The sequence below is a fragment of the Parus major genome, chromosome 4A (assembly GCF_001522545.3).
Source record: "Parus major isolate Abel chromosome 4A, Parus_major1.1, whole genome shotgun sequence".
Lineage (NCBI taxonomy): Eukaryota > Metazoa > Chordata > Aves > Passeriformes > Paridae > Parus > Parus major.
This window is the reverse complement of record NC_031772.1, coordinates 13,301,273-13,328,941: the sequence shown is the minus strand read 5'-3', so window position 1 is coordinate 13,328,941 and position 27,669 is coordinate 13,301,273. Positions and strand designations below refer to the sequence as shown.

Genomic DNA, 27,669 nt, shown 5'->3' with positions numbered 1-27,669 from the left:
GCCACATTTGGGCAGCAAAGGCTGAAGAATTTGGGCCTTCCACTCCCACCTGCTGGGATCAGCAGCTTTGCAAAGGCCACCTCATACAACTGATACAACACATGTAAACCTGTTGGACTGATGTAACACCCATCACTTCAGCATATTGGCTACCATGTCCCATATCCAGTTCCCCTCCTCTTGGGAGTAGTTGTTTCCCCTCAGACTTGAATTCTCTCTGTTCCTTAGTGTAAACACAGAGCATTGTAAGAGAGTTTTTCTGCCTCTCTTTGTTGTCTTCCTTTGCTGTGTTAATTTTACTGCCAAGATCAAAGATCCTGAACCAGTAGGCATAAGTCAACAGAGGAGCTTGACTTGACTTTATTGAGAGCAGGATAAGGCCATAAACATCCTGGGTTTGTTCTTTGTCTCACATAAAATAACTGCTCCAATAAAATCACTGTCTGATGATGGCTGATCAAGCATTGCTGCTTAAAGCTCCACACGTAATCTAGCTATCTTCACATTAACCTCCTGGTTTCATTTCCTTGCTTATGTTGAATAGGAAACCATTACTGAACTTCAGTGTTACGTTCATAGAAGCTATTTGATTAACTGACTATTTTTTGAACTGTTGTGACCTGAGGCTGAAATGTAGCTCAGACAAAAGTGACAGAAGCCTAGGGATGGGTTGGGAGTATGGAAGACTGCCAGTACACTGTCCATGGGGCAGTCCACATTCATGTTCATGTTTATCCTTGTAGAGCTTTCTAAAAGTAAAGACAGATGTCCAGCTTATCTCATGTAGTCAATATCAATAATAAGCACGGATGCTGCTCACTGTGAGTTGAGCCTGCTCCTGCTGTCACTTTGTCTTTATGTATCCACAGGGAGAAAACCTGGAAGGCAGGCAAAAAAAAAAAAAAAAAGTATTGCCAGAAATCCCTATAGGCTATCTGAGAAGGAGCGGATGTGTAAAGCATTTCTTTCTGCACAAACATTTAGAAATCAAGCTCTCATAAGTCAGGGATCCACCAAATGTGGTGTGAAGAGGCAGATGAAGCCTGCCTTCTGGCATGGCAGCATTTGCTGATTCATTTGGAATGCAGAAGGACCCTTTTTATTTTTATTTTAAAATTTGAACCACATCTTAATACAAATCAGGTGAAAAATAAATGGAAAAACAGCAAGCCTGAGATTACAGATGTGCCAGCTTCATATTGTTCAGTTTAGCTGAGATCATAGTCAAGCCCATCAAGTTCACATCATTTAGTGTGCAGCCACTGAGGTAATTTTCAAACAAAAGAAAAGCAGTCAGAATGCTGATATGCTTGTACTTTGCCAGCTGGCCTCATTCAGCTGTGCAGAGCACACTGGCTTCAGCTATGTAAGGAACTTAAATCAGTAAGGTATACAGGTTTTTAAAAGGATATGCTGTTCCAAACAGCCCATTCATTCTCCAGCTCTTTGACTTTAGATCAGTCATAAAAAGGAAATACCTCTCCTAATATGCAGTTTCACATTCTGAAATTTAGAATGGAAGAGCTATGCTAATGACAGTAGAATTAATTTAGGTGGAGGAATTTGGTCAATGGAGGACATTCATATTTTACCAAGTACTTAGAGAAAGCTGGAACTTCCTAGAAAGCTTACAAGTAGAATTACTGGCATCCATTCCTCCTCCATACAGGTGATGTTACCATGCTGGCTCCCTGCACACAGGTATAGATTTATGTAGATTTATTTGGTATAGTACAGTGAATTGCCACTATGATATATATTTTAGAATTACTTCCTAGCACAGCCTAATGGCTGGAATCAAATAAAACATAAAAGTAGGTTTAAATAGACTGCTATATAAATCAGATAAAGCTTTATGTTACCTGGCATTTTTAATGGCAGCTTTTCCTGCAAATAGTATAGAAGTTTTTCATGTAATATTTTCATTATTTCAGTGAGAGTAAAACAACAAAAAAGAAGAAAATAAATAAACAAGTCTATCGGGCTTAGCCACCATTAAACATCATTAACTACAATTTTGTCTGACAAGTTCTCTCATCCAGTGATAGGTGAAATGGTAGAAAAGTAGACTGAACAATTGCATAAAACCAAATTAAATATGCCCTTGTATTCTAAGTGTGCACAGTTCAGTCAGTTAAAATAGAGCAATTTATTATGCTTTAGCAGCTTGAGCTTAATCTCGTTTTAAATAGATATCTCCTTTTTTTTTTTTACTTCTTGCTGAGATTTAACTGGTTTGAAAAGACACATGATATAGAGCTACACAGTCTCTGCTCTCTCTCTCTCTAGTTTACTTTGAAATAAGTTTAATAGAGTACTGCTGATGAAAATATCTCACAGGAAATGTAGATGAGCCTTTACACAATAGTGAATATATTTATTTTGTTTGAAATGAGTGGATAAAGGCTTAATGGACAAGACAAGTACAGAGAGTGGGGAGAAAGGAGCTGGGTATAGCCGGCAGAGTGGAGTGGTCTGCAGCATCCTCCTGGGGATCTGGGGATCTCCCTGGCAGTGGTGCCTGCCCAGGGCATTCCATTTGCAGTAGCTACTCAAGGTTAATAACTCTCAGCATTTTGGGCCAGCCTATTAAATTTCTTACTCATCAGTTTTTAGTATCAAACTGCTACTGTGAACCACAGTAAACCACTTTGCCATATTGGCCACCTGTTGTGAAAATAGGTTGGTATATTTATCAAAATCTCCATACATAATATAGGTAAAGCTCTCACCTGCCTGCATTCAAAGCATGCTCTGCTGTTCCTCAAGGCAGGGAGTATGTGACCTTTACTGACTGGAATCTTTTGACTGTAGACATTTTGTTTGATATTATGCTGTAGTTTTCCACTTATTCATTAGATCCCTCAGCTTTTGTGGGTTTTCCCAGGTAATTATACCAGCTGTGATAAATATTTTCTTGAAATCTTGCTTGAAGAAATTTATCTAAGTCTCTTTGTGTGTGGGAGGAAACAATGATCTAACTTGGTGTTTGTGGTGTTGATTGATCCAAGCAGCTATGCCATATACACATAGAGTTGTGTGTTTGTATCAGATCCCTCCAGGATGGGAGAGGGCCGTGTTTGCAGGGAACAGGGTGTGTATTCAACCCCAAAGTGACACCAAATTCTTTGTGTAAAGGGTACTCTGGCTGGCAGGGGCTGCCCTGACATTGGGATGATGGATCCTTTCACCATCAGGTTGCCAATTCAAGGCAGATTTGTAGGGAACAAAAGTCATCACACCCTCAGAGCTATTCAATATCTCTGTGAAATGAAGTTTTCCTTTGCAGTCTAATGGACGTATCCAAATCCAGGAGCTGTAATGCTAATTGGCACTCTTGATTGTGGTGGCATAGAGGCCAAGGGCTGAATGAGAGGCAGAATTTCCTCTGCTTGTCCAGAGCTGGGTTAAAGACCAGTAGGGTGTTTGTATTACTGCTGTACATTATATGAATGTTTTCTGGGTTGAAAAGGGACTGCAAACTTCAAAAGCATTCATTGAGTCTTAAGGCTTCCAAAAAGCCCTAAGCTAACTTTTTTCTAGAGAAAAAAAAATGTTAGCAGTGTTTGTTGAGCTGAAGCTTTGAGGTGTCTTGAATAAAAAAAGGAGGGAGAAAAATTATTTAATTAAAAGTAAGAGAATACCAGGAAAATAAGCAGAGAGACTGTGTGTACTGTTCCTTCTCATGAATGACTGTTTAAACAGAACCAGATTTTCTGGTCTTTAAAATGTATTTCCTAGAAGAAATCTGCTGTTTCCTTAAAGAAAACAAAACCAAAAACCACCATCAACAACAACAAAAAACCCAACAAAAACAAAAAACCAGCACCCCCAGCTGACTGCCTGCAGCAGCTCCATGACCATGAGTATGTATTGTGATCAGAGACCATATATTGCTAAAACTCCTTGATAGAATGAGTTTTAATTTGGTTTACAGAAAGCTTTAGGGGATATGGCTCTCTACAAATTAGACCACAGGAGCTATAAAATGAAGGATGTCCTCTCTAATTAGAAACAGTGGAGCAGTCTGGTGTTCTTCCTAGTTGTAGCCTCATGGGTACTCTCTCAGAAGTGAACTCTGGGCAATAGATGCCTCTCTAGTAACTGTTTTTATCTGTCTTTTTCCTAGAGTTTATCTGTTATCTTATTTTTTGTCTCCATTTCTGCACATGCCTTTCCCTATAATTGTAGTAATTTCTTCACACAGTTTTGAACAGCTGCTGCAAAACAAAAATTCACACGTTTCTCAGTGATTAGTCACCACTACCAAAGTAACCTATTTATTTTAAATACGAGTAAATGACTCTCAGGTGAACAGAGAAGTCAGTTTAGTGGGTTCCTTTTACAGCAACTCTACCAACTCTGTCTTCTCATGCCTCTTCTGATGAAGTTAAATGAGAGTTAAAGAAAGGCATATAGTCAGACTGAAATAAAGTATGCTTCATGGTAATCAAATTCAATTTTCTAGATACATTTTTTAGCAAGAGAGAATTCATCAAACTGGGAACCAAGATTTTGGACAAGAAGATAATGTTACTTAACTGGCTAGGAAAAAAATGGTGCCTGGAAATCTAATAGTGGGATGTCTACAGCTTGCCATTTATGCCAAATGATAAAACCAGATTTAAGCTTAAATGCAAAAGGGCATTAGGCATAAATGCACAACAGTTAAAAATCAGCTAAAAATGTATTTCCACAACACATATGAAAGGAAAGCTTAGCATGGAGCTCAGCTGGGAAGTATTCAGAGGCTGTGTTAAGGCATCTATATTTATTTATTAAAAAAGCTTTTTTAATCGTCAGTAAGGGAGGACATCCAGGCTCTTAATTCATCAACATCTTTTCACCTAGACTTACAGGGAGTAAGACCAACAACTGGTCCAATGAAAGCTTTAATTTACTTGTGGCATATTGTTTCCACTAGGAATTCTTGTAGATCATTCTGAGAAAAATTACTAGGTGAATAAAAGAGGGGAAAAAAGTCAAGTATTACTCTGGAATGTAAGTAAAAAAAATAGAAATTTAGAATTAGTCAAAATATTTATTTTGCTGCACAGCATGGGGTATTACTGACAGGAAAGGGCTGTATTTTTAAGTGTGACTGCTATTTAGATTTTGCCAGAATATGTAACTGAGCATGTCTCAAGACCGTCTTATTTTAATGTAGTATTTCATCTTCTGGCTTTGTGGGGGAACTTTGTGCCAAGAGAACTCACTGGAGACTGAGTGACAGATCAGGCTGTTGTCCCACATTCTCTTTCTACTAAATCACAGTTTTCTTTAGATGGAAGGTGGCTATTGTGAAGCTGTCAAACTGAGGAAAGTTAAATGGGCTGAAGTGAGGGCTCCTGCTAACAATAGCAGCTATCTCTGTCAAATGAAAGCTCAGCAGACAGTTACAAGGCAATTCGGCACTGATGGGTGGTCGATTAAAAACAACAAAAGGCAAGATGAATGAAAGGGGAAAATCCCTATTACTTTGTGGTAGGAACTAGGGGAAAACCGAAAATAAAATAAAAAGCCCACCTCACCCAACCCCATAGCAATTGGAACAGACTTGTAGTTAGCATGACCTTCGTCATTTCAGATATGGCACAGTACAACTGACAAGATTATTTTCTCTTCAAGCAGTGCTGAGGTATTTTCATTGGCAAAAATCTGGAAAAGTAAAATAAATGCAGAGTTCAAAGCAGCTGAGAAATTCTTTAATCTGATAACAGCTGGAACATAGTGCCACCAGGAAAAATAGCTAGGTTTTGTGCTAAAAAATTATTACTTGATCATTTTTTTACAGTGTCATTTCTGAGAATTTGAAGGTTACCCTATAGACAACCAGAAGAGGATTAGAGAGAAATTATCTTTGAGCTTAAGGGAGCACCAATTTAAATTGGATTTGAGATATAACTTTTGCATTGCCTGAGGAGATGAAAGGTGGTGTTGTGCCCTGATAGTTACCCAACTGCCTAACCATATGCATCAGCCGGATTAGTCTGTAGATCAGCAGCTTGTGCACCAAGTGCAAGGTGTATTGTGCAATTTCCTCTTTGTGGGACTCATCCTTTTTCAACTGAAGTAACATCAAAACTCAGCAAACGTGGGGAGGGCTTTTCAGCTTGCAAGTTAGGCATAAGGTGAATGTACATACTTGTTCCTCGCAAGGTAATTGTCACTAAGATTTAGACTTGCTATGGTAGCTGTGGAGAATAAGATGAGAAAGTACAAAAGAATAGTCTTCCTATTCTGATAGAAAATCAAGTTTTTAAATTTGATGGGGGGCAAGCACCTAGACTCACTTAGAAGCTATGAAATTCCCATTTATTTTCTCACAGTTTAAATGTTAAGATAAAAAGGCCAGGAAAAACAAATTGGTTCTTACACAGCCTACAGTTAGGACTCCAGTTCCTGCCAACAGTGGAGCCAGGGTTCAAAGAAACTCTGAAAAAAAGATTGTAATGAAGAATATGGGGAGACATATGTGCTTCATGAGCATAATGAACCAGTTTTTCATTCCAGCTGTATTAGGAAAAATAGTTCAGTACAAACAAATTGTTCCATTGAACAACCTCCTCTGTCAAGATGTAGAACTAGATGTACCACAGACCAAATCCAGTCTGACAATTTTGGTATATTATTATTCTATTATTTGTCTTTTTAAAGTCATGATGTCATTAGACTTTATCAATTAAATTGTTTAGTCTGCATCATCCCTAAATTTTTCCCTTTGAAGAAAACACTGAGTATCCATTTATTAGTTTCATGTACTAATTTTCTTGTTTATTTGTCTGATAAAAACATTGATGTACTTAAGTCATGGACAAAGAAACCAAGTGTCAGATATGATATAAATGGTCAAAGAGAAAGACAAAAAAATGGTAGTCTGGTATTTTATTTTTTAGAATGTTTTTAGCACTAAGGACCATATTTTGAGGGATTTTTCAATGATAACATATATTTCATCTCATAAGTAATTTGATATGAAAATAATATTAACCTGCCTCTCAGAGAATCAACCATAATGCTACTCAAAGGCTTTGTGGTAAAGAAGGCCAAATTCTCAACATGAATTTTGGAGATAGAAATTAAAGCAGAGAGCACAGAGGACAGTTGGCACAAACTGAAACAGAGAAAGTTCCATCTGAATAGGAGGAAAAGCTTTTTTAATGTGTGATTGAACACTGAAACAGACTGCCCAGAGAGGTTGAGGAGTCTCCCTCACTGGAGATATTCAAAACCGGTTTGGATGTGATCCTGTGCAACCTGCTCAGGCTGACCCTGCTGAAGCAGGGGGGTTGAACTAGATGATCTCCAGAGGTACTTTCCCACTCCAGCCATTCTGTGGTTCTGTAATTGGACATAAATAGTGTCTGTGGGTATCCCTAATGTAGCCATTTAAACCAAGCATTAATGTTCCTTCCTTAGTTCTTCACAGCTTCTTTCTTCCAACACTGTAGAAGGCCCTGCAAGCACAAAGTAACAGAGAACTCAGAAATAACCTGGGCTTCCTAGTGACTATAAAGATTGGAGGATATGTAAAGATTGGAGGATATGTGTACACAGGGTGTGTGTGGTTGTGGGGAAATGCTGGCTTCTCCAAAGTCACACCATTTGCAGTGATGCTGAAAACAATATCCTCAGTTTTCAGGATGAAGAACAGTTTAACCATGTGGCACGATTTGTAGGGTAAGCAAACTTTCAGTAGGAGCTAACTATCAGAAGACTCATGTATCATGCACAGAAGACACTGCTAAATTATTTTAGTGCCATAATTCAAAACACTGAGGAAAATTCTCCTGTATTATAGCCAGAGCAAGATTAGATCTGTAGCCAAGTACATCAGTGTAAATGTTCAGCTGTCTGGGGAAATACAAGTTTTACACTGTTACTTAGGGGAAAATGTGCACAGACATGGTGGAGCCCCTTATGAAACAATACTCATTTTGTTAAACAATAGGATCAAATTTTCAATCAGGTTATCTAGCATATTGCATTCTTCAAGCTTGCCAAGCAAAGAGAACTATCAGTATGAAGATGGATATATTTTTACAGAATTAATGATGTATGAAATCTGGAAGTAGAAACATACATTTTCATTTTATCCTCTAATTTCTCTTTTTACATTTTAAGTGAAAGGAAATGCTTGGAAGTATTTGCAGTTATTCCTATCTGTTTATCTTATCAGAGCAAACAGTGTCAGGCATTGTGTTTGGATTTGAGCCTGAAAAATAGTGCATGCAGGAGCAAGGATTATTTGCATGAGTCAGTGTTTTCAGCACTGTGCTTGGTACTTGATTTCTCTCATGCATATGCAGTGACTTATAAATCATCCAGATTCAGAAATTATTTAAGTATTTTTTTCATTTATCCTATCTATTTATACTAGTTTTAGTCTTGCTTGGTTTTTACGTTATATTTACATTAGTTTTAGTACTGCTTATACATCAGATCATTCTGATCAACAGAATGTTCATTTAGGGATAGAAGTGAACAGTCATACTGAAGATTGATTAGTCATTGCAAAGTCTGTATCAGATCTGTGGGATAGCTGCGGATTCTTGAGACAGGATTTTGCAGGTACAAAAGTCACAAATTAGGGCAGTGAAAATGAAGCTCACCTTCCCCAAGATCACCTTATCTTTGCTTTCTGTGGACTTTTTTGCTGATGATCATCCTTGAACTACCCTGTGTACTAGGCATGGTCCAGCAGTACTTTTTGTAGAGGTGTAGGGCCTTTGCAGCCCTGAAAGTCCTGTTTGGTTCTGCCATGTAAACACAAGCCCCTGGTACTTGCTTATGTTCCCTGTGGCTAACCCCTGCTCTTTATTCATCATGCACTGTCAGCAGGCCAGTACAAAGGACTTGGATTCCTGCTTGAAATTCTGCTTTTGCGCACCCCTGAAAATCTGTAAGTCAGGCATTAAGCTTACAGCGTTCTTTAAAAATCTGATGTGGAAAATTTTGCTTTCTTCTAGATGCACAAAGACTGTTTCAGAAGCTAAAGCTGCCATTCTCCATAACATGAAGCCATGTCATGACTTCACTGTTTGCCTTTTCAACAATCTTCAGCTGGAAGACCTCCTTCTACCAGTCTTCTAGTCTTTAGTCTTTTCTAGTTCTACCTTCTTCTAGTCTTTATTCAATATCTTGAGTCTTCCTTTTGAACAAGTAAAAGACACCTTTACAGTTTTTTAAGTTGTTCATTTACACAGAAATGAAGCCAGACCCACTTGCAGGCTCATATGCACTGTAGAACATTGGACAGATGAGCCAGTCCGATGTTATTTCATTCCTTGTTGAACAAATTTCTTTAAATATATTTTCTAAAGTCACCTTTGCAAGTTGTGGTAGAATTATCAGTCATGGTTTAACTGTGTGCTAAGTTCCTATAGCCTTTGTGTGTAAATATGCCAATTGGAGGCTTGTTTTCCAGAGGAAATGGTACTCTGGCTAGGAGACAGTTTTAATCAAATGTGGTTGGAGTACGCAGGTGTTTTTCATGTGGAATGTATGGAAATGAGTATGTATCACAGAAATGGCTCTTGGTCTATATATTGCTCTTGATAAATAGCAGAACCCAAAATTATATCAGCTGTTGCAGTTTATCAAAGGGAAAATAGTAAAAGCTTTGTGCACACTGTCAGAATTGAACACATTAAAAAAGGTGGTTACTTGTTTTTATTCTTCACAAACGCTAAGAATGCACATTTTATACTGGCACTTTTAGAAACTATTAGTCACTCCCTGTGTTTCTCCTGGACCCATACTTTTCTTTGTCCTTATCTTTCTTTCCTCTCTTCTTTCTTCCTCTTTTTGTTTCAATGATACATCATATTCTGAACTTGCCAGAGATGTATGTTGTACTGAAGAGTCACTGGACAGTGAGGGAGACACAAGGTGAAGGAGATCTTATTTTTCTAAGGCAGAAGACAAACCCAGTGGTATGAGCATTGTTAAAGCAAAAATATCAACTCACCAGCTTGAAACAAAAGGATACTGCTTTCTGTGATTTTTCTGCATCTTCCTACTACATGTTAAAATATTTTGACCCAATTCTGATCCCATTCTGTAGGAAGCATTGTTTGCAAGCAGAATTGAAGCTCAATAGAGAGGTAACATTATTGGATATACCAGAGTATTGTTTGTACTACACATACAGATTCCCATAAAATTTTGCAGCAGGTTTCTCCTTACAGAGTTCTTGTCTCAGCTTTAATGAAACACAAAATGCCTGTCAACAGAGCAGTAGTAATAATGCACTTTGGTAGCAACTTAATATCTTAGTTGCCTTGAAGAGCTTTTTATACATAGACATTAATGGATGGCTGGATAAAGAATTTCTTCTACTGAAAGAATTAATTTTTCTTAATCCTTTTGAAATTAAGAGATGATACAGAGAGATGAGTAATGAAGTGCACTCTCTAATTGTGAGGTACCTAATAGAAAACCACAGGGGTTACTTCTCTCTCACCAGCTGTAATTACACTAATTACTGATATGGTGTCAGGGACACTAAGGCAGGCTGCCTGTGACAACACATGATGGAGTGTGTCCTAGCAAGCCATCATTCTTCATCACTGGCCAGGAGAAGGCTGACCACATCAGCAGGATAATGAGTGCCTTTCCCATAGCAGGGAAGAAGCACCTCTATTGCTCACAGGTTGTTTTGCAATGAAGACACAAAACTTGACTTCAGCCCTTTCTAAGGGGAGATGATTTCAGGTCATAGACTGAGGAGTTAATCTATACCTTAAGCAAATTAGCCCTATTCAGGCCACTGAAACTGCTTTAATGAGCAGAAGTTACTTCTGTGAGTAACAGTTTGCAAGACTGTCTTCATCATTGACAAAAATGTAATGAAAGAAAAGGGCGGATGAGGAAAGGGAAAATTCATAAATTATATTTAAGTATGTATAAAATTGCTGGACAAATGGTCCTGACTATTAAGGTAAATGGTGCTTGCAAATTCCATTTAATCTTCTGAGATTTTCTTTTACCATAACTCTTAGAGTATCTCAGAGGAAATCATATAAGGATGACTTGCACATTTCAGCAAAAGAATGAATATAAGGTTTCAAGATTTACTGATGGGATGTTTTAAAACAAAATATCTTCTTTTTTCCTTTGGAATTACTCTACCGTTTATTTTCATTTCCTCAGTTTTTTGTTCACTGTATTATGAACTTCTCTAGGGAAATCTATTGTTAGATGTTCTCACACACATTTTTCCCCCTTGATAAATGATAAAATTGTGCTCCAGTGTGTGCAACACGTTCTTGAAATACATCTCAATTCCATTATACAGTTTGTCATTTGCATGATACCTTTTGAGTTACCACTCTTGGAGAAGCCTTATATACTACACAGAAGGGCACTAGAAAAATGAAAAACAAGTTGGATATGAAGTCCATGGGGTAAACCAGCAGAGTTGTGTTGAACTGATGGCCTTATTTCCATGCAAGTTCAGGGGTAGAAAAGGTTGCATCTCAGTGCTAGTGACTATTTGCATGGACCATATTCCCTCTGCAGGAATATTGCTGCAAACAGGAGTGGCAAGGGCTTCATAACTCAGGCTGCAGTGTACTAATTTTTTCATCCCAAAGACATTTATTAGATTCCTTCCTGCTCTGGATTAAGTACTAAATTTCACAAGTTTGGAACTCACGTAACAGTCTAAGCTCTCTCTTTAATATCGAATGGAATAACTAGTAGCACAGAAATTTTAGAAATGTGTTCCCATTTTACCTGGCAAGTAAAGAATGTCATGTCTGTATGTCTGGTTAATACCACTGTCTATCCTCCTTCCTGCAGAAGCAACACTTGTGTTTGCTGTGGTGTGACTCAGATGGAATATGCATTTTGTACAGATGTGGTTTGACATGAGTGAGTTGTTTAATGAGCAGCTCAGGATTAGGGAATTTCCCAGTATTCCCTTGCTTTCTGCTTGCAACACCCTCTTCCCTTTCCTCCATCCTTTTCATTCCCACAAGGCTTTTTTCACATTGGAGTGAGTCCCAGTACAGTGGTGAACTGATCCCAGAGCAAATTAGACATGCAGAACTTTATCCAATCCATGCTGCCTTTTAAATACCTCTTCCATAAGGAGGCTGTATCACCAAACATGATACTATAAACACAGCACTCCAGCAATCCACAACCAGAGCAGAAGTCTACCAGCAATTAAATCAGGACTTTATTCATTTGTTAAAAGCATTTAAATACATTATACATTAAACAAAACAAAAAACAACGAACAAACAAAAACCAAAAAAAAAAATAAGATGCAGTGAAAATCCTCCTTTAAGAAGTTTAGAGTCTTCTGTAAAAGTAACTGAAATGTGGTAGTGCTTTTTCAGCATTATCTGATTTTTCAGGGAGTGTAGTAATCAAATCCTTACCTCCTTGTTGACAGGATCCCAGATCAACAGGTCTGCTGTGTACAAAACATCCACTGAATTCAAAAGTCAGAATGGGCTCAAAGTCCCATTTCAGTGTTCATGTTCTTACTATTTCTAGTGTGACTTTCTAATGTGAACACATCCTAATAAAGCTCTTGTTCAGCCATTTGCCTAGATAAATTTGTAATGTAGGAACAGTCTGTTTTGGGAGCAAATTCATCCCTGGAGGAAGTGAGTATTGTAGTCAGTCAATGAGATTGCCCCTACTTACACCACAGATAAATGTATTGCTTTGTCCCAACATTTCTGCTTTGCAATATTTCACATTCCAAATTATAAACCTCTGAAAATTGTAGATTATAATAAATGTGTTGACACAACTTCAACTGTTACAGGGAATAGCATTGCTCTAATAATAAAATAAAAAAACCTACTTAATCCTATTCTTTCCCTAAAGTGGTGTTTTGCATTAGCTATGGATGAAAAGACAAACAAGTACATGTATATTCAATAATAATGTCAGCTGGGTCAGAGAAGAATAGGAAATAAAATGAATTCATAACACCCCTGGAGGCAGCTTTCTGATACAGGCAGTTTTCTCTTTGATTTGCCCTCATTGGCAGTATTCATTGTAATTTTAACATAGCCTCCAAATTGGCCTTTATTAATAGCTGTCCTGATCTTAATAACAAATAAACTCTGTAATCTCCAGTCTGGGTGCTTCCGAGGTGAACAACTGTATAGAGCAGAATAGATTATATGGGTACTTAGAGGGACTTCTCACTCATGAGGGCCTAATTTCACATTCAGACATCCAGACAGTGTTTTGGAGAGCTGTAGATACAGAGCATTTCTATCTCAGGGCTTTGAAGCTAAAATACCTTTCTAGGTATGACAGTGAGATAGTCACCTTGAATTAAGGTTGCTGGCAATCTTTTAAAAGTCCTTATTGAGCTTTGAGTGCAATGAGATGGTACTTGCTTATAAATTAAAGTTAATAGAAACATTAAACAGTACAAGCTACTGTGATCCTTGTCTTCAGAATATTAAACACATTTTAAAATTGTGGAACACCATCTAGTCTTCTGTGTTCTGTAGAATATTACATTTTCTAACCAATATTCTCTGGGAGCAGGTTATTTGAAATGCTCAGCCTTCTACATTTGCATGTACTGTGTCTATTTAATTTATTCCTCACTTCTCTGGCTACCATGTATTTTTGGTTGATACCATAATCAATTTCTCTTTAATTATCCCATCTGCCAGAAGAGTGTGATACATTTTAGAATCTGGTTGGTTTAGTTGTTCAAGCTTTGAGTTTTGAAACTGAATGGAATGACATATTCTTCATTTAGCAGAATGGTAAAAGAAGAATTATATACTCCAAGTGATAAGCTTGGAACTGCTAAAGAAATGCCAAAATCCAATTTTTTTCCTCTCTCTAGTTTTCTAAACATCTATTAGTCTCTTGAAGGAAACTCATAAATCCTGTAAATTTAGTTTCTCTGAAACCAAGTCTAACAGTTGTCCTTCCTACTAATCATGTTTTATATCAATTTTATATTTTTCAATATTAATAAACATGTCCTTACTGTACTTGTTAGAAAGCATCTGCAGTATAGGCTGTGTGAGGACAGTTATTAATCAGCCATTTCAGATGGCTGTAGGGTTAGTTTAATAAGTGTATGCATTTATCTTTTTTATGTTTTCTTCTTTGGTCTTTCCATTTATCCAATATGGAATTTCTTTTGTCCTTTTTGGTTTATTTATACAAATAACAAAAAAACCCACAAGAAAACCCCACAAAAAAAACCCCAAAATCAACACAACACCCCCCCCCAAAAAAAACCCACAAAAAAAACAAATCGCCCAATAGCTGAAAGAAAGAAAACACACCACCCTTTGGATTTCATTCATGAAATTATGAAAAGATCTTTGCATTATATCCATCCATTTAAATGTGCATTAAAAAATAACAATAGAATGCATTATCTAGCAGTGATTCTTTAAAGCAGTGGATAATTTACACATTAAAGTGAAATGCAGGTTTAAAAATAGGAGTGTAGGATTGAATTAGAGTTAAGAGTCAGAATGATATAGTCCTGTATGAAAATGGTCTCGGTTTCCTGGGGGTATTGTCCTTCTGGTGTAATGAGACTTGCAGATAACAATCAGGGACTGTGGATAGATCAAGGCGCAGCGATACATTGAGAGTGGCACAGCAAGTAATGGCTCTGGGGCAACAAATGAATGTGTCTGCTAGATAAACAGCATTAGAAGTTTCTGTTCATCGCTGAAGTCCAGGCCTCTAAAGATTAATAATTACTGAAAAATTGAATATTGGGTTTCAATGGCAAGGTTTGGTACCTGGGAGGGTGCAGGGGTGGCTTCTTTGAGAAGCTGCTGGAAGCTTTCCCCGTTTCCAGCAGAGCCAATGCCAGCCTCCAGGATGGACCTGCCACCAGTCAAGGCTGAGCCCAGCAGTGACAGTGGCAGTGCCTGTGGCATAACAGTTTTCAGAAAGGGAAAAAACTGCTGTGCAACAGCAGCTGGAAGAGAGGAGCTGGAGTATGTGAGAGAAACAGCCATGCAGACACTCAGGTCATTGCAGGAGGAGGGGCAGGAGATGGTCCAGGTGCCAGAGCAGAGGTTCCCCTGCAGCCCCTGGTGCTGCCCTTAGAGAGGCAGGTGTGCCCCTGCAGCACCTGGGGGTTCATGGGGAGCAGGGATCCAGCTGCAGCCCAGGGAGGAGCCCACACCAGAGCAGGGAGATGCCCAAAGGAGGCTGTGACCCCATAGGAAGACTGCTGGTAGGATCTGTGTCCCTGTAGAGAGAGAGAAGTCCACACTGGAGCAGGTTTGTTGCCAGGACTTGTGACTCCTTGGGGGACTCACACTGGAGCAGCCTGTGCCTGGAGGATGTACCCACAGAAGGGACCCACTCTGGAACGGTTCCTAAAGAACTGCAATTTGTGGGAAGGATTCAAGTTGAAGAAGTTCATGAGGGGCTGGCTCCTGTGGGAGGGACCCCACACTGGAAAAGGGGAAGCATGGGAGGAGTCTTTCCCCTGAGGAGGAACTTGCAGAGACAATGTGCAATGAACTGACCATAACCCCCACTCCCCATCCGCTTGCACCACTCTGAGAGGGGAGACAGAGAGAATTGTCAGTGAAGTCCAGCCCAAGAGGAAGAGAAGGGTGGGGGAGAAGGTGTTTTATCATTTGGTTTTATTTCTCATTGTTCTACTCTGATTTAATTGGAAATACTTCTAATTGATTTCCTCAAACTGAGTCTGTTTTGCCCATGACAGTAACTGCTGAGTGATCTCTCCCTGTCCTTTTTTCCACCCACAAGCCTTCTGTTACATTTTCTCTTTCCTGTCCAGATGAAGAGAGATAGAGCAGCTTTAGCGGCCACCTGGCATCCACACAAGGTCAACCCTCCACAAATACTAACTTTTAGAATATATATTTATTTTTTTTTAATCCATGCTGCAGTTGTACTTTTATGGGTTCACATATTACAGGGAGGTATCAGCCATTTATCAGGATGCTAATGACTGGTAGTTATGTTTCCAGATACTTTGTAGCCACAGGGTTGCCGGACAAGAGGTCACTGAAAGACAAATGACTCACAAACCTGTTTAAAGATCTCCTTCATTTTTTAAGGGCAACATCAGCACTTCAAGTGTTCAAAAATTTCCACATTGGGATTATTGTCCCCTCTTAAAATTCCATGTGTCAGGAGGCTTCCATGATTTACTGGTAGTCTTCAAAAAAAAAAAACCTTCCTAACAGAACATCCATTGATTGCTAGTTATTTAAAGGCTAACAATAAAAAATCATAGACTTCAGTCCCCATCAAGGCAGAAAGGAAACAATAATTGCAATTTGCAAGCCTCCTGCCGTGGGTAAAGGAGTTTGGGCTGGCAGAAAGGAAGATCTGCAATTTTAGTGGCTGCCACAGCAGGTCACAGAGAGATGTACTGATTCATTCGTACGTCATCCTGTGACAAGACAATTTGTCAAGGTGAAAAGATGGGTGTGAGGTAAAAGTGTGCCCAGATGATTATCAGCTCAGATAAAAGCATGGATATATGGGAAGCTATACAGGAGTTTACTTGGTGGCTGCTCGTCCTTCTAGGTAGACAGGTCCCTAAGTAAGAGACCTTTTCTGTCTCTGTAGCAGCAAATAACATGGTTTCTTACCCCATGTATTTTCTTGTATCTATGTCTTGGATTAAAAGAAGTCATATGAGTGTTAATACAGTAATTTACAATTCAACTCTTCCTTTTACCAAAGGAAGGGAAGGAGGCATAGAGACAACCACATCTTTTAGGAGCTTCCTTCCCCTTTAACCAAGGCCAAGGCTCAGGCCTGTGAGATTTCCCTGTATTAATAAACAAATAAATAAATATGGGGGTATTAACTGGCAGGTTCCCAGCTTGGAAAATATTTGCTCTGCCTTTGGACACTAACAACTGTGAGGTCTCATCAAACCTCAAACAAGCACCTTCTCTTTTTGCTATTATCCACTTTGCATTCTTATTTCGATAGGGTGGGGATTGGTACCAGAAAGGAAATTGGTGGTGCCCCAGTCTGAGAATGAAACCTGGATCACTTTTTCTCAGTTTTTATCAGTTTCAGAGCTGAATTTCTCTTCTGATTTAGAAACATATGTAGGTGTATATGGACTAATCCCTGTGAGACAATGTGGAAATAAGAGAGGACATGAAAGAGCAGCTGACTGCCAAACTTCATGATGGAAAAGTCTGAAAGTAATTTGTTCCTCCCCAGAATCACCAAGCACTAATACATGCATACATACATAGATTATTCATCGGTTTACTTACCTCAGGTCTAATTTTGCTGTTGTTGAATTGAAAGACAGTTTTTCCTTTGACTTTGCTGAGGTGTAGATTTGGCCCATTGTGCATAAAGTTAATTCATTAAATGTAATTCTGTATTGTTTCTCTTTTTTTTCCAGAATGCTTGAGGATGATCTAAAACTCAGCAGTGATGAAGATGACAATGAACAGGTAAATACATCTAATAATATGTGCTTAGATAATTTAAACTGACGAAGTTATTTCATTGGTTGGCTCTGTTTGTGTGTTGACTTACTATATTTGCATGAAAAGCATTTTGGTGTGCTGCAGAATCCATTAGCTTAAACCTTCCTCTCATTAGAGGAAACACTCTCAAACAGGAATGTATTTCAATTTTGCTGGTTAACTTTGTGAAATGGCTTAAACTAAACCAAAATATGACTTACTAATCTTTGAATTAGAGACCACATGGAGCATCACCCAGGAGCAGCTCGTGTCCTAAATCTCTGTCCTCCATTGTACCAAGCTAACTGTGGAACAGCCTCCCCGTGCCTTGCACCCATTTTCTGAATTGATGAGCTATTTGTAAGTGTGTGTAAAAGGACATCAGAGCTACTCCACAACTATGGAGTTTGTTTGCACTTTGCAATCCATTTATACAAGCCCACGTGAGAAAATTTAGTCTGTAAGTGTTTGTTCCAGTCAGAGAGTAAAGGGTGGGAAGTTGACAGTAATCCAGTGACTCCCATTTGTAAAAGGGAAAGCCCTCAACATGTAACTGTAAATCAATACTGAAAGTTTCTGCACATACTTGGGATGTTAATGAAGCATCATTTTCAGAAAACTGGCTCATGTCATTCTCTATCCTTCCCACTTTATAAATATTTATGGATAGTGCTGTGAAAGAAAGCTGGTGAAATTCATTTTCTCAACATTTTTACCAGAAAAAAAAATGAAAATTTGTGTTGATTCATCTTTCATTTTACTTTATATATGCAATAGGCTCAAATGTTTAAACGGCTGCAATAGGGAGGAAGGTAATGCTATAATTCAGTATAAGATCATCTGTCCTGTCTGAGAAATGTTAATCATAGGCCAATCATTCTTTCTTACTTATTTTTAAACTGCCTGAATATTCTCCTTCAGCCTACCTTATCCATCCCTTAGGGTCATGCCAGGAAAGAGTTAACTTCTGGTGAAAGTTGACCCCTTAGTCATACAAGTCAGTATTTTTTAGCACTGGCAAGACTTGAACTGCCTCCTGAAGCCAAGGGGTCAAAATCCTGTACTTGTGGAATGTTATGCAAGCATGGTGACTTATGACACCATCAGATTTGCAAATTTGCCCAAATGGTCCTGTAAAACCTGAGATGCCTAAAATACAGAAATGGAAATACATTGTTAGGTAGCAGTTACTGTTGTTTTCCTATAGTAATAGTTTTCTAGTGACTTCAGTAGAATTTAAAGAGTTCCAAATTCACAGTTTATACTGCTAGGATGAAATCCCTTATCACTGGTGAATCAAGAGGCAAATGCCTGGGCCAGGTTTGCTGACATCAAATGAAAAGCCCTCACTGACTTGAGCAGATGTCATCATCTCTGATGTCAGTCCCAAGCAGTGTCAAGTGTCAAGCTCAAGGCCAGGGGCTGCAGCCTAGGCCCTTCTGCGGTGCGGATGTGTTTGAGCTTCAAGAAGCCTCAGACTGCTCCAAAGCTCCATGTGTCTTCCTAGTAATAAGTTCACACCATAGGCTGCAGACCAACAAGAGAGCACCATAGGGACCATTCATGTAGTAAATTTTGTACTACTTAGAAATTTTTTATTATTTTTTTTCAAACAATTATTTAAGTTGGAAAGTATCTTCTAAGATAATCATGTCTTAACTGGGCAATACCAAGCTCACCACTGACCGCCCAGTTTGCTGTCATCTATTAATTGACTGTAGTGGGTTTAGCGCTGGCTAAAATCTCCAGTGCACCTACCAGAATTATTTACTCATTTCCTGCTTTAAGATATCAATTAGGAGGAGGGCAAAGCAGGCTCAAAACTTAAAAGGTATAAAGAAAACTTTATTAACAGAAGAATAATAACAATCAGAATAAAACCTTCAGAACACTTCTCCGCCCCTCTCCACAACTTCTTTACTTTGCCAATTGACAATATAGAGACAAAACCTGGGATCTTCAGTTACCACCTCTACAACAGTCTTTCATCAGCTCTTGTAGGGAGACGAGTTTCTCTCGCCATGCCATGGAGACTTCTCCACAAGAAACAGTTCTCTCATGGCTTCAATGTCACAGCGAATCAGCTGCCCAGGAAAGGAAAATCTGTTTGCAGTGTGAAAGTCCCTCCCATGCCTTGCAGCTTTCCCACAGCTGCTTTCATGGGCCATGTCAACTTATGGGGTACTATTTTAAGGATGAGCTGTTCTGGCATAAAAAACCCCAAAAGTTCTCTTCTTTTATCTCTGGGAACAGAAGCTCTTCTTCTATCTCTGGAGCAGAGTTTCTCATCTCTCTCTCTGTTCAAGCTTCTCATTAGATTACAGCTTTTCAGCATCCACACGCTCCAGCACGAGTGCCCTTTTCTCATGGGCTGCGTGTAAATTCTGCATCCCCCCATGTGCTTCATGAATTACAGGGGAAAACCGAAGACTTATATATCAAACATATATCTTCACCATAGCCTTACACGGTGAATTTCAGCCGAAGACCAAGGCATCTCCTCAATCCCCTCCTAACTAGAATTTGACTCCTGGCCTCTGTGTCCCATGTTGTTTTCCTTACGTGTCTTCACCCTTTCCTTTTCCTGATTCGGGAGAGAATTGGTGTTCGTAGGTTCGTTTGTTCTCGAGCTTTATCATCTGAAGCAGTTTTTACGGAGTTCTGCGGCGCTGAAAAGTTGATCTCATCCGGGCTGTGCATCAAGGAGATCGCTTGCCGTGCCTCTCGCTGCTGCTCACGGGGTCTCTGCCGACACCGTGTGAGACGTGCCGACCGCCGGCTTCACTCAGCGCTTTTCTTCATGCGGAGCGCCGAAAACAAGCAAAGCTGCTGCTGCCGTTTTTGTCCTTCTGTCCGCACCATGGCTGGCTAAAAGCGGCTAAACAAACGAAGTTCATTGCGAGCCATGCTGAAGCAGCCACGGCCGCACGCTGCTGTTCTGGTTGCGTTGATTTTTCAGCCCTTGCAGTCCCGGCCCCGGCCGCTCCTGGCCTCGGGGCCGCTCCCAGCGCCGATACAGCCCCCGGCTGGCATGGCCCGGCAGTGCTGCAGGAAAAAGGACCGGCGGGCTCTGCCGAGAAGGGGCCCGGCCCCGCAGCGAAGGGGCCCCAGCCGCCCGCCAGGACGGGGCCCGGTGGACTCCCCGGTGAGGGGCTCGGCAGCCCGCTCACCACCCCTCAGGGAGCAGAAAATCTCGGCCGGGCCGCGTGGGGCCGGCCCAGCCCGGCCGTGCAGGCCACACGGGGCGGGTCCCACCAGCACCCCGTCACCTCTTCAAAAGCCAGAAGCCAAGAGAACCATTTCCCGGCCTTGCCTGTCTTTAAAATGTGAATCTCACAGAGGCGGACCTAGCTTCTAACAGTTTAATAGGTTGTCAATTCTCAGAGCTAGCCAGCTATTGGTTTCTGCTAGGAACAGAGGAAGCTCTTAGCAGCCCCTCTCAGGAGTATAATTTCCGTGGGTGGCTTCTTCCTGTCTCACCAAATGTCAATTAATTCAAAACCAGCGCTGACCTATATCCTTAGGGATTCCAAATAAACTAACTGGACACAAGTACACTGAGAACATTTCTTAAATGCCCTGCACTTCAAAGCAACCTTCAGCTTTCCTGTGTACCCCACATAGGTTTGGTTACATCTCTTGTGTTTGTATTACAAATAGGGCATAGACAAAATTATACAGCTCACAGCTTTTTACGTTTCCTGAATGAATGACTGTAAGTGTCTGCCTTTACATTTTTAGCAGGCTAAGACTTTGCAATACCGTGCAGCAGGATTCTGCTGCATCTCTCACTCACTCTAACCTCAGCAGCCTCTGCCACATCTCTTTATGGAGAGGGGATTGGAAGTTGGAAGAAAGGTTGATCTGGCCAACTGGTCAGACATATAAACAACAAGAAAGTAACTTCAACTTTTTCAACATAAATATTTTGCAGTCAAATGACCATAGTTATTCAGGTGCTCATTCTGTCAGAGAGAGAAAAGATTAAAACTCCCAGCTCAAAACCATTCTAGTAGTTTATGCAGCATTTCTCTATGGAAATGGAATCATTGTCTTTACAGTCCTTATGATTTTTTCTGCTATAAGCCTGCAGCCAATGTAAAGCATGAGCTTTCATTTTTATTCAAAAAAACCCACAACACAGTATGAAATAGTCAAGTATGTTTCCTTTATTTCTACTTTAATTTTAAGGAAATAAAAATTCTTTGGGAACAGTGGTCAGCAGGGAGCCCTAGGATTTGTCCTTTGAGAATTGCTATAAACTCTTTAATTTTTACAGGACTGTAGTGACACTGTAAATAAATGTACTTAAATGTACTTGGATATCAACTTTTAGTGAAAGTCTCTTGTCGCCCTGAAAACTCAGCTTCTGAGCTTGCTAACACACTTTTCTAAAGACTTCCCCAGAACAGTAACTGTAAACATAGATATGTGTACATTCTTTCTGTTACACATCTTGTGATGGGCATCTCTCATGGCCAGTGCAGTGAGAAAGCATTATCCTGACCATCCAATCCCTGGCCATGGTCAGAAGCCTATAAATCCTGGGAGGAAAAATAAACTCTGCTCTGTCTTGCACCACACCTCGACCTGTGTCTGCGTGATCAATTGATCTTCAGCGGTAACAGTCTCTAGTATGTGGGGAGAGTTTGATCTATCAGCCCATGTTGTGAGACTAGCAGTAGTCTATTTGTCAAGGTGGAAGACTGTTAGAAATTTGGCTGAAACGCTCTTCTGTTTTCTTCCCTCTCTCCTATGAACAAGCACCCTAATTTATGAACTGCATTGCATTTGCTCAGGGGTCTGTGGGCCTCATACTATTGCAGGTGTTACAGATGTCCTTCTTTTTCTCCCCACTGCTGAGGAGGAGGACACAATAGCTCCAGTCAGTCAAGTAACTGAGAAGCTGAGCTTCATTTCTGGATAGAATAGGAACTACCAGGTTGAAGTCAATGGAAGGTATTTATTCTATACATAGCATCAGCAAGGCTGTTACTGATTGTGCTGCCTAATTTTGGCCTTTCCTTTTCAAACAGAATTCTGAATAACTGGAAATTTCTCCTAAAAGTTATAAACATGATTTGGAGAACCCTCTTTAATGTATTGCATTATATTTATTTTAGTTAAGGCACACATGATGATGGCCTAGCAACATATCACCAAGAAAATTATGAAGACTGTACACTTTAATTTCACCCCAGAGGGTTTAAGAGGCTTCAGCAAGTGAGAGCTGACTGCAAATTCAATCTCCTAGTGCGAAACAGCTGCAAATTACATGAAGTTTTGTGAGCTCTCTTCCTTTCAGCCTTCTGGCAGCTGTGGGCTTGATGCAGAAATTGTTGAGTGAATTTCTTTGGCCTGCGACCTGCAGAAGGTTCAGTGAGATGTTCATTGCAAGTACCTTCAGATTTCTGATCTGTAAAGCTTTGGACCATGTTGGTGATTGCAGCAGAGTGTGAGGCAAGTTACAATGACTCCACTCCAGCTGCAAACTCCTGTTACCACCATCTGACCCTCTCAATGAGGGGCTGCATTTACCCACCTGCATCTTACACATGTAGACACAACCATGGCACCTCCAGTGCAGACACTGTGGAGCTGACCATGCTTTGTCCCATAGAAAAAATGCTGATTCTTACGTCTCATTGTGGGTGATTTGGGATTAAAGACACACAGAAAATGATGGGCTAGATCTGGAATCAATTTTCATTTACAGCTGAGAAGCAGTTATTGATGCTGTGCTCACAGTTCAATAAAAGATCTAAAGATACAGACCTTTTGTTTCTCTTTCAGTATAAGCAGCGTAATCAGTGTCAAATGTTTTTACAAAGAAAATGGTATTGACAGTTTTATTAAAATTGCTATCTTTAAAGTTTTAAGTTATCCACAAATTGACCTACTTGAACGGTTTTTAAAATGTACACTGACCAGCCCAATAGTTTTTTATGTCACATATTTTTAATATCAGGTACACATCTGTTTAATGTATTATTTAAGAGGTACTGTTACATGTAAGCATTGTCTGGATTGTGGTGTTGTTACTGAGAGGAACATTGGCACATACATCAGTATTGCATCCAGTATGGCACAGGATGTTCAGAGTGGCTACAAGAGGTACAATCAAGGCAGATGACAGATGTGCTATTAGTAAAACCAGGAGATGACAAGGCATTTCAGAGATGCTAATGTTAACACTCTTCTCAGAGGAATGACACAGTTTTTTAGATGGCTTTATTACTCTGTTTAAAAAGTACATCAGAAATTAGGAAGAGTAGTGAAGATTTTTAATTAGTAGCTCAGTTCAGCTGAAAGAGCTTAGATAAAACACAGGTTAGTATTTTTGTTCTCTAAAACACCTCTGTATAATTCAAATAAGCTTTGGGCTCAGAGACATCTAAATGATTTTTGCCTGCATGCAGTATTTTAAGTAGCTGTGGTGTACCCAATTTTCTTTAACCAGCTCCTCTTTGTTCTTCTGCCTAAGGAATAGTCTTGTTAACCTTTTAAATGTGTACTTAATTTAAAGCACATTGCTAGTGTTCTGTGTGTTTTTGAACCAAAGAAACTTTGATACTAGTTACAGACCAGCTCCATGTTCAGTATTTTGTGTATATAGTGGTTTTGGCAGAGCAAATCAATAAGATGTTTTTCTTTGCTACTTAATTTTTTTTCTTCTCCCCTTAGTGACTGTCACTTTTCTGAAAATCCACAATACATACACGTAATCCATGGCCCTGCTCTATTGTTTGTATTTTACATAAATACAATTCTTTTTTGCTAGGTTAGTATTAGGTAATTAAACTAAAAATTTCAGGTTTTTTAGCTGAGTCTTAAAAGGTAATCAGCCATAGGCTTAGCTTTGAATTCTTGTAATACATGCTGAGCTTTCAGTGCCTTTATTCAAGTTAAATTTTTTAGAATTTATGAAGTTCTAAGGCGTAATATGTCTTCATCGTATCACATAAACACTTTTTAAAGTGCAACAGTGATCACTTTCCTTGTAACAATAGATATCCTTACCTGTTTTATTTTTTCCCATTTTTCAGCTGGATCATGAACAAGCTGCTTACCTCCCCAAGGTTTCTCTATATTCCCATTTACTTTGTTATCAGCAGAAAGGCTGAAGAACAGCTCTTCAGTAATGACATCAATACTGCACACACAGTGAGAGAGGTCATCTTGTCAAAGCTATAGAAAAATCAGATGGATTAGGATGAAACTAGGTGCAAAATAACTTTGATAGAGTCTTTTAATGTAAACAGTTTATCTATCATTGCGTTCCATTGAAATCCCAGAGTGGTGCAGCATCAGTTGTAGCCACATCAGTGTGTGTTTGATAAAGAGGACACATTCCAGTGTATAAGATTTGCAGTCATGCTTTATAATTGTAGGGAAATGTTTTCATCAAGCCATTAATGAAAACAGAAGCTATTAGGATAATACAGTCATTCTCCAACCTTGTCAGTCTCTAACCATGAAAAATCTTTTCATGGATATATGTCCCTTCTTGCTACCTCAGTCCATTTTAATTGTATTCAAATTATTTTATTGTGCACAGCCCTGGCTAAAACAACAGTATATCAACTGTGTAAGTTAATACTCCAGCTTCAGTTAGGTAAATCTTTAATACTAAGAGATTTGATGACTGACATATATAAGGTTATAATTCACATGGTAGTGATGTAGGTTTATATAATTTGTTTATTATCAGCAGAAGTTTTCAGTAGCCACCCTGAGATCTGGGCTGAGCTTTCTGCAAAAAGCGTGGCACACCACTAAAACACACAGTATTATCAAAAGCTTTCAACTTGTTCAAATTCACATGATTCAAAGTCATATGTATTTTTTTTCACACATTGTTATTGTGGAGGTCATCCATCAGTGAGGAAGGGGATTAATACAACCATCAGGAAAAATGGTTGCTGTAGAGCACACAGGAGTACAGATCAACAAGAAGGACTTTGCCCCTACAACTTGCATCTGTGCTCTTGCCTGGGCTCTGGGGCAGCATCTGCCCAGGCCAGCACAGGAACTGGAGGAACTGCATCCCTCCCACTGCTTCACCTTTTCCAAGTGTTTCCATGGCTTGACGCTGGCAACTCGGTGTCAAAAACCCTCCACCACAGTAAAGGAAACTATAGAGGAAAAGAAATGCTGGCAGGCAGCCCTAATGAAGAGGGAATGAAATGCCTTAGCTGAAAAATTTTACATGATACATCTTCAAGAAGCCTTCTCTCTTTCTGTCAAGTAAGCAAGCACTCCATAATCCCCCAGCATTCTAACAGGGGCTGTTCTTGGATTCACTTCTGCCACCAGCCTGAAGCTACCAAGCTCTGTCAGCCCCCTGTAAGACATCATTCATGAGAGAGAGAAACTTTAGAACCCCTGATGCCTCTGTCACTACTTAAATAGAGGTCGTTTCTCAGTACACCTGTAAGAATGCTGGAGATCTGCCAGTCTTTTTGGGTTGGGAGAGAAGATGGAGATGAGGCTTCCACTCCACAGGATGGGCCATGTACTCTGTGCGTGCATGGTTGTGCACACAATTTTTTGTAAATGAGTCTTTATTATAAGCATGAGGAAAATGTATTTTGCTAGAGCCTCTTGCTATGTATGCTACTTATGCAAAAGCCGTGTAGTGTTTTGGCAACAAAGCAGAGGCAGCAGCAAGTGAGAGAACTGATCAACCCCAGCACTATTGTTGCTAAGAGAAAAGCCAGCCTTTTCCATACTGTCCTGTAAAATAAATCTGAAGTCTGTGATACCTGCAGGCCATCTCAGTGCTCAACACTCACTAATCTGACCACATAGGACACATTTATCTCCCTTTTCTTCCCAGAAGGAGAGTGGGATTTTTATCATGAATGTCTCGTGAAGCATTTTGGTGAAGAAAGTGTCTGGTTTTCTTACACTGGCCATCTGCAGCATTGCTCTTCTGTAAAAGCTTAAGCGGCCATTTATGAGCTTCAAAATCTGAATTCCTGGGGTTTTTTTACACCGATAGAGGATAGTGCTGGTGCTTGGTTTGAGAAAGGGAGGGTTGCAAAAGGCTGAAGGAGGGACTCATAGGTATCCAGAAAAAAACATAAAGTAGGTGCTGGAAAGGTCATGATAAATCCAGTAATTAGCCTCTGTCAGCCAGAAAAGGGAGAGAAGTGAAAGTTGACCTCTCCTGGAGGTATTCCAGAAAGAGAACAGTAAGGAAAGCTAAACACCTTAATTTTTCTTAGGATGAATTCATCTGCCACTGCAAGGTTTGCTGAGGTTATAGGTGCTCTGTTCTGTGCTAGCAGGATGAATCTTTCCAAAATAGATCCCTCTGCACACAGGGAAAGGTCAGGACCACAGTGTGACAGTGCAATTGATTTGAACAGGGTGCTCTCATGGAGAGTGTGCCTGCTTTTCAAAATTACCAATTTCATGGCAATACTATTAAGTCTTAATTTTTGGAACTGCGCAATTTAGTAATTGGCTAAGTCACCTGAGTGATGTGCTAAATCAGACCAAGGTCAGCAAAGTTATTTCATGGGTGTTTACCTCTGTTGTCTCTGCTGTTTGTTTATAATACATTTAACATTAAGTATAGATCTAATGTTCACTATAAATTAAAATCCTCAAAGTCTTTATTTCCTGCACAGGAAATAAAGGGGCAGCATGAACAGTAGCAAAATCAATTCACTGCCACTTCTGGTACTCAGTGACTGTGCTTTTGCTTCTCAAGTCTAGGGAACTATTCATTTACTTAAAGCAGGGAGAAGACTAAGGATAGGTTGGAGTCCCAAAGAAATAAGGTCCTTTATCAAAAAGGGAAACCTAAGGGCATAAACTGCAAATGAGCAGGGGTACAAGGGCATGTACCTTGAGGTGTCTGCCTGCCATTGTGGCAGAACAAGTGAACACTACAAAAGTAAAAATCAGCCACTCTAAAACTATACCTCATACAGACAGCGAGAGAGACCTTAATAATAAGACCACAAAATATCAGCACTCTTCAGATAAGTTTCAGGGATACAAAGGATGGTTCTCCTGCTAGAATTCAGAACCTGAGCAATACACAGATTGTGGTGACTGCCTGAAGCTGGACAGTAGGGTCACAGGATATTCTTTGAAACAAGCCTTCCACTGCTTATTCCTTGAGGGAAGTTTGGGAAAAACTTTTTTTTTCTCTTAGAAAGGATTCTTGACCTTTTCTGTGTTTCTTCTGCCGCTTCAATTTTTTAAT

The 27,669-nt window shown here is 39.6% G+C and overlaps 1 protein-coding gene across 1 annotated transcript in view; it reads left to right on the top strand.

Annotated features, from left to right (window-relative positions):
- AFF2 (AF4/FMR2 family member 2) overlaps positions 1-27,669 on the top strand; it is a 313,841-nt gene that overhangs the window by 192,578 nt on the left and 93,594 nt on the right. The window contains exon 8 of the mRNA XM_015626354.3: positions 17,381-17,432. Within this exon, the coding sequence (XP_015481840.1) occupies positions 17,381-17,432 (52 nt within the window). The remainder of the gene's footprint in view (positions 1-17,380; positions 17,433-27,669) is intronic.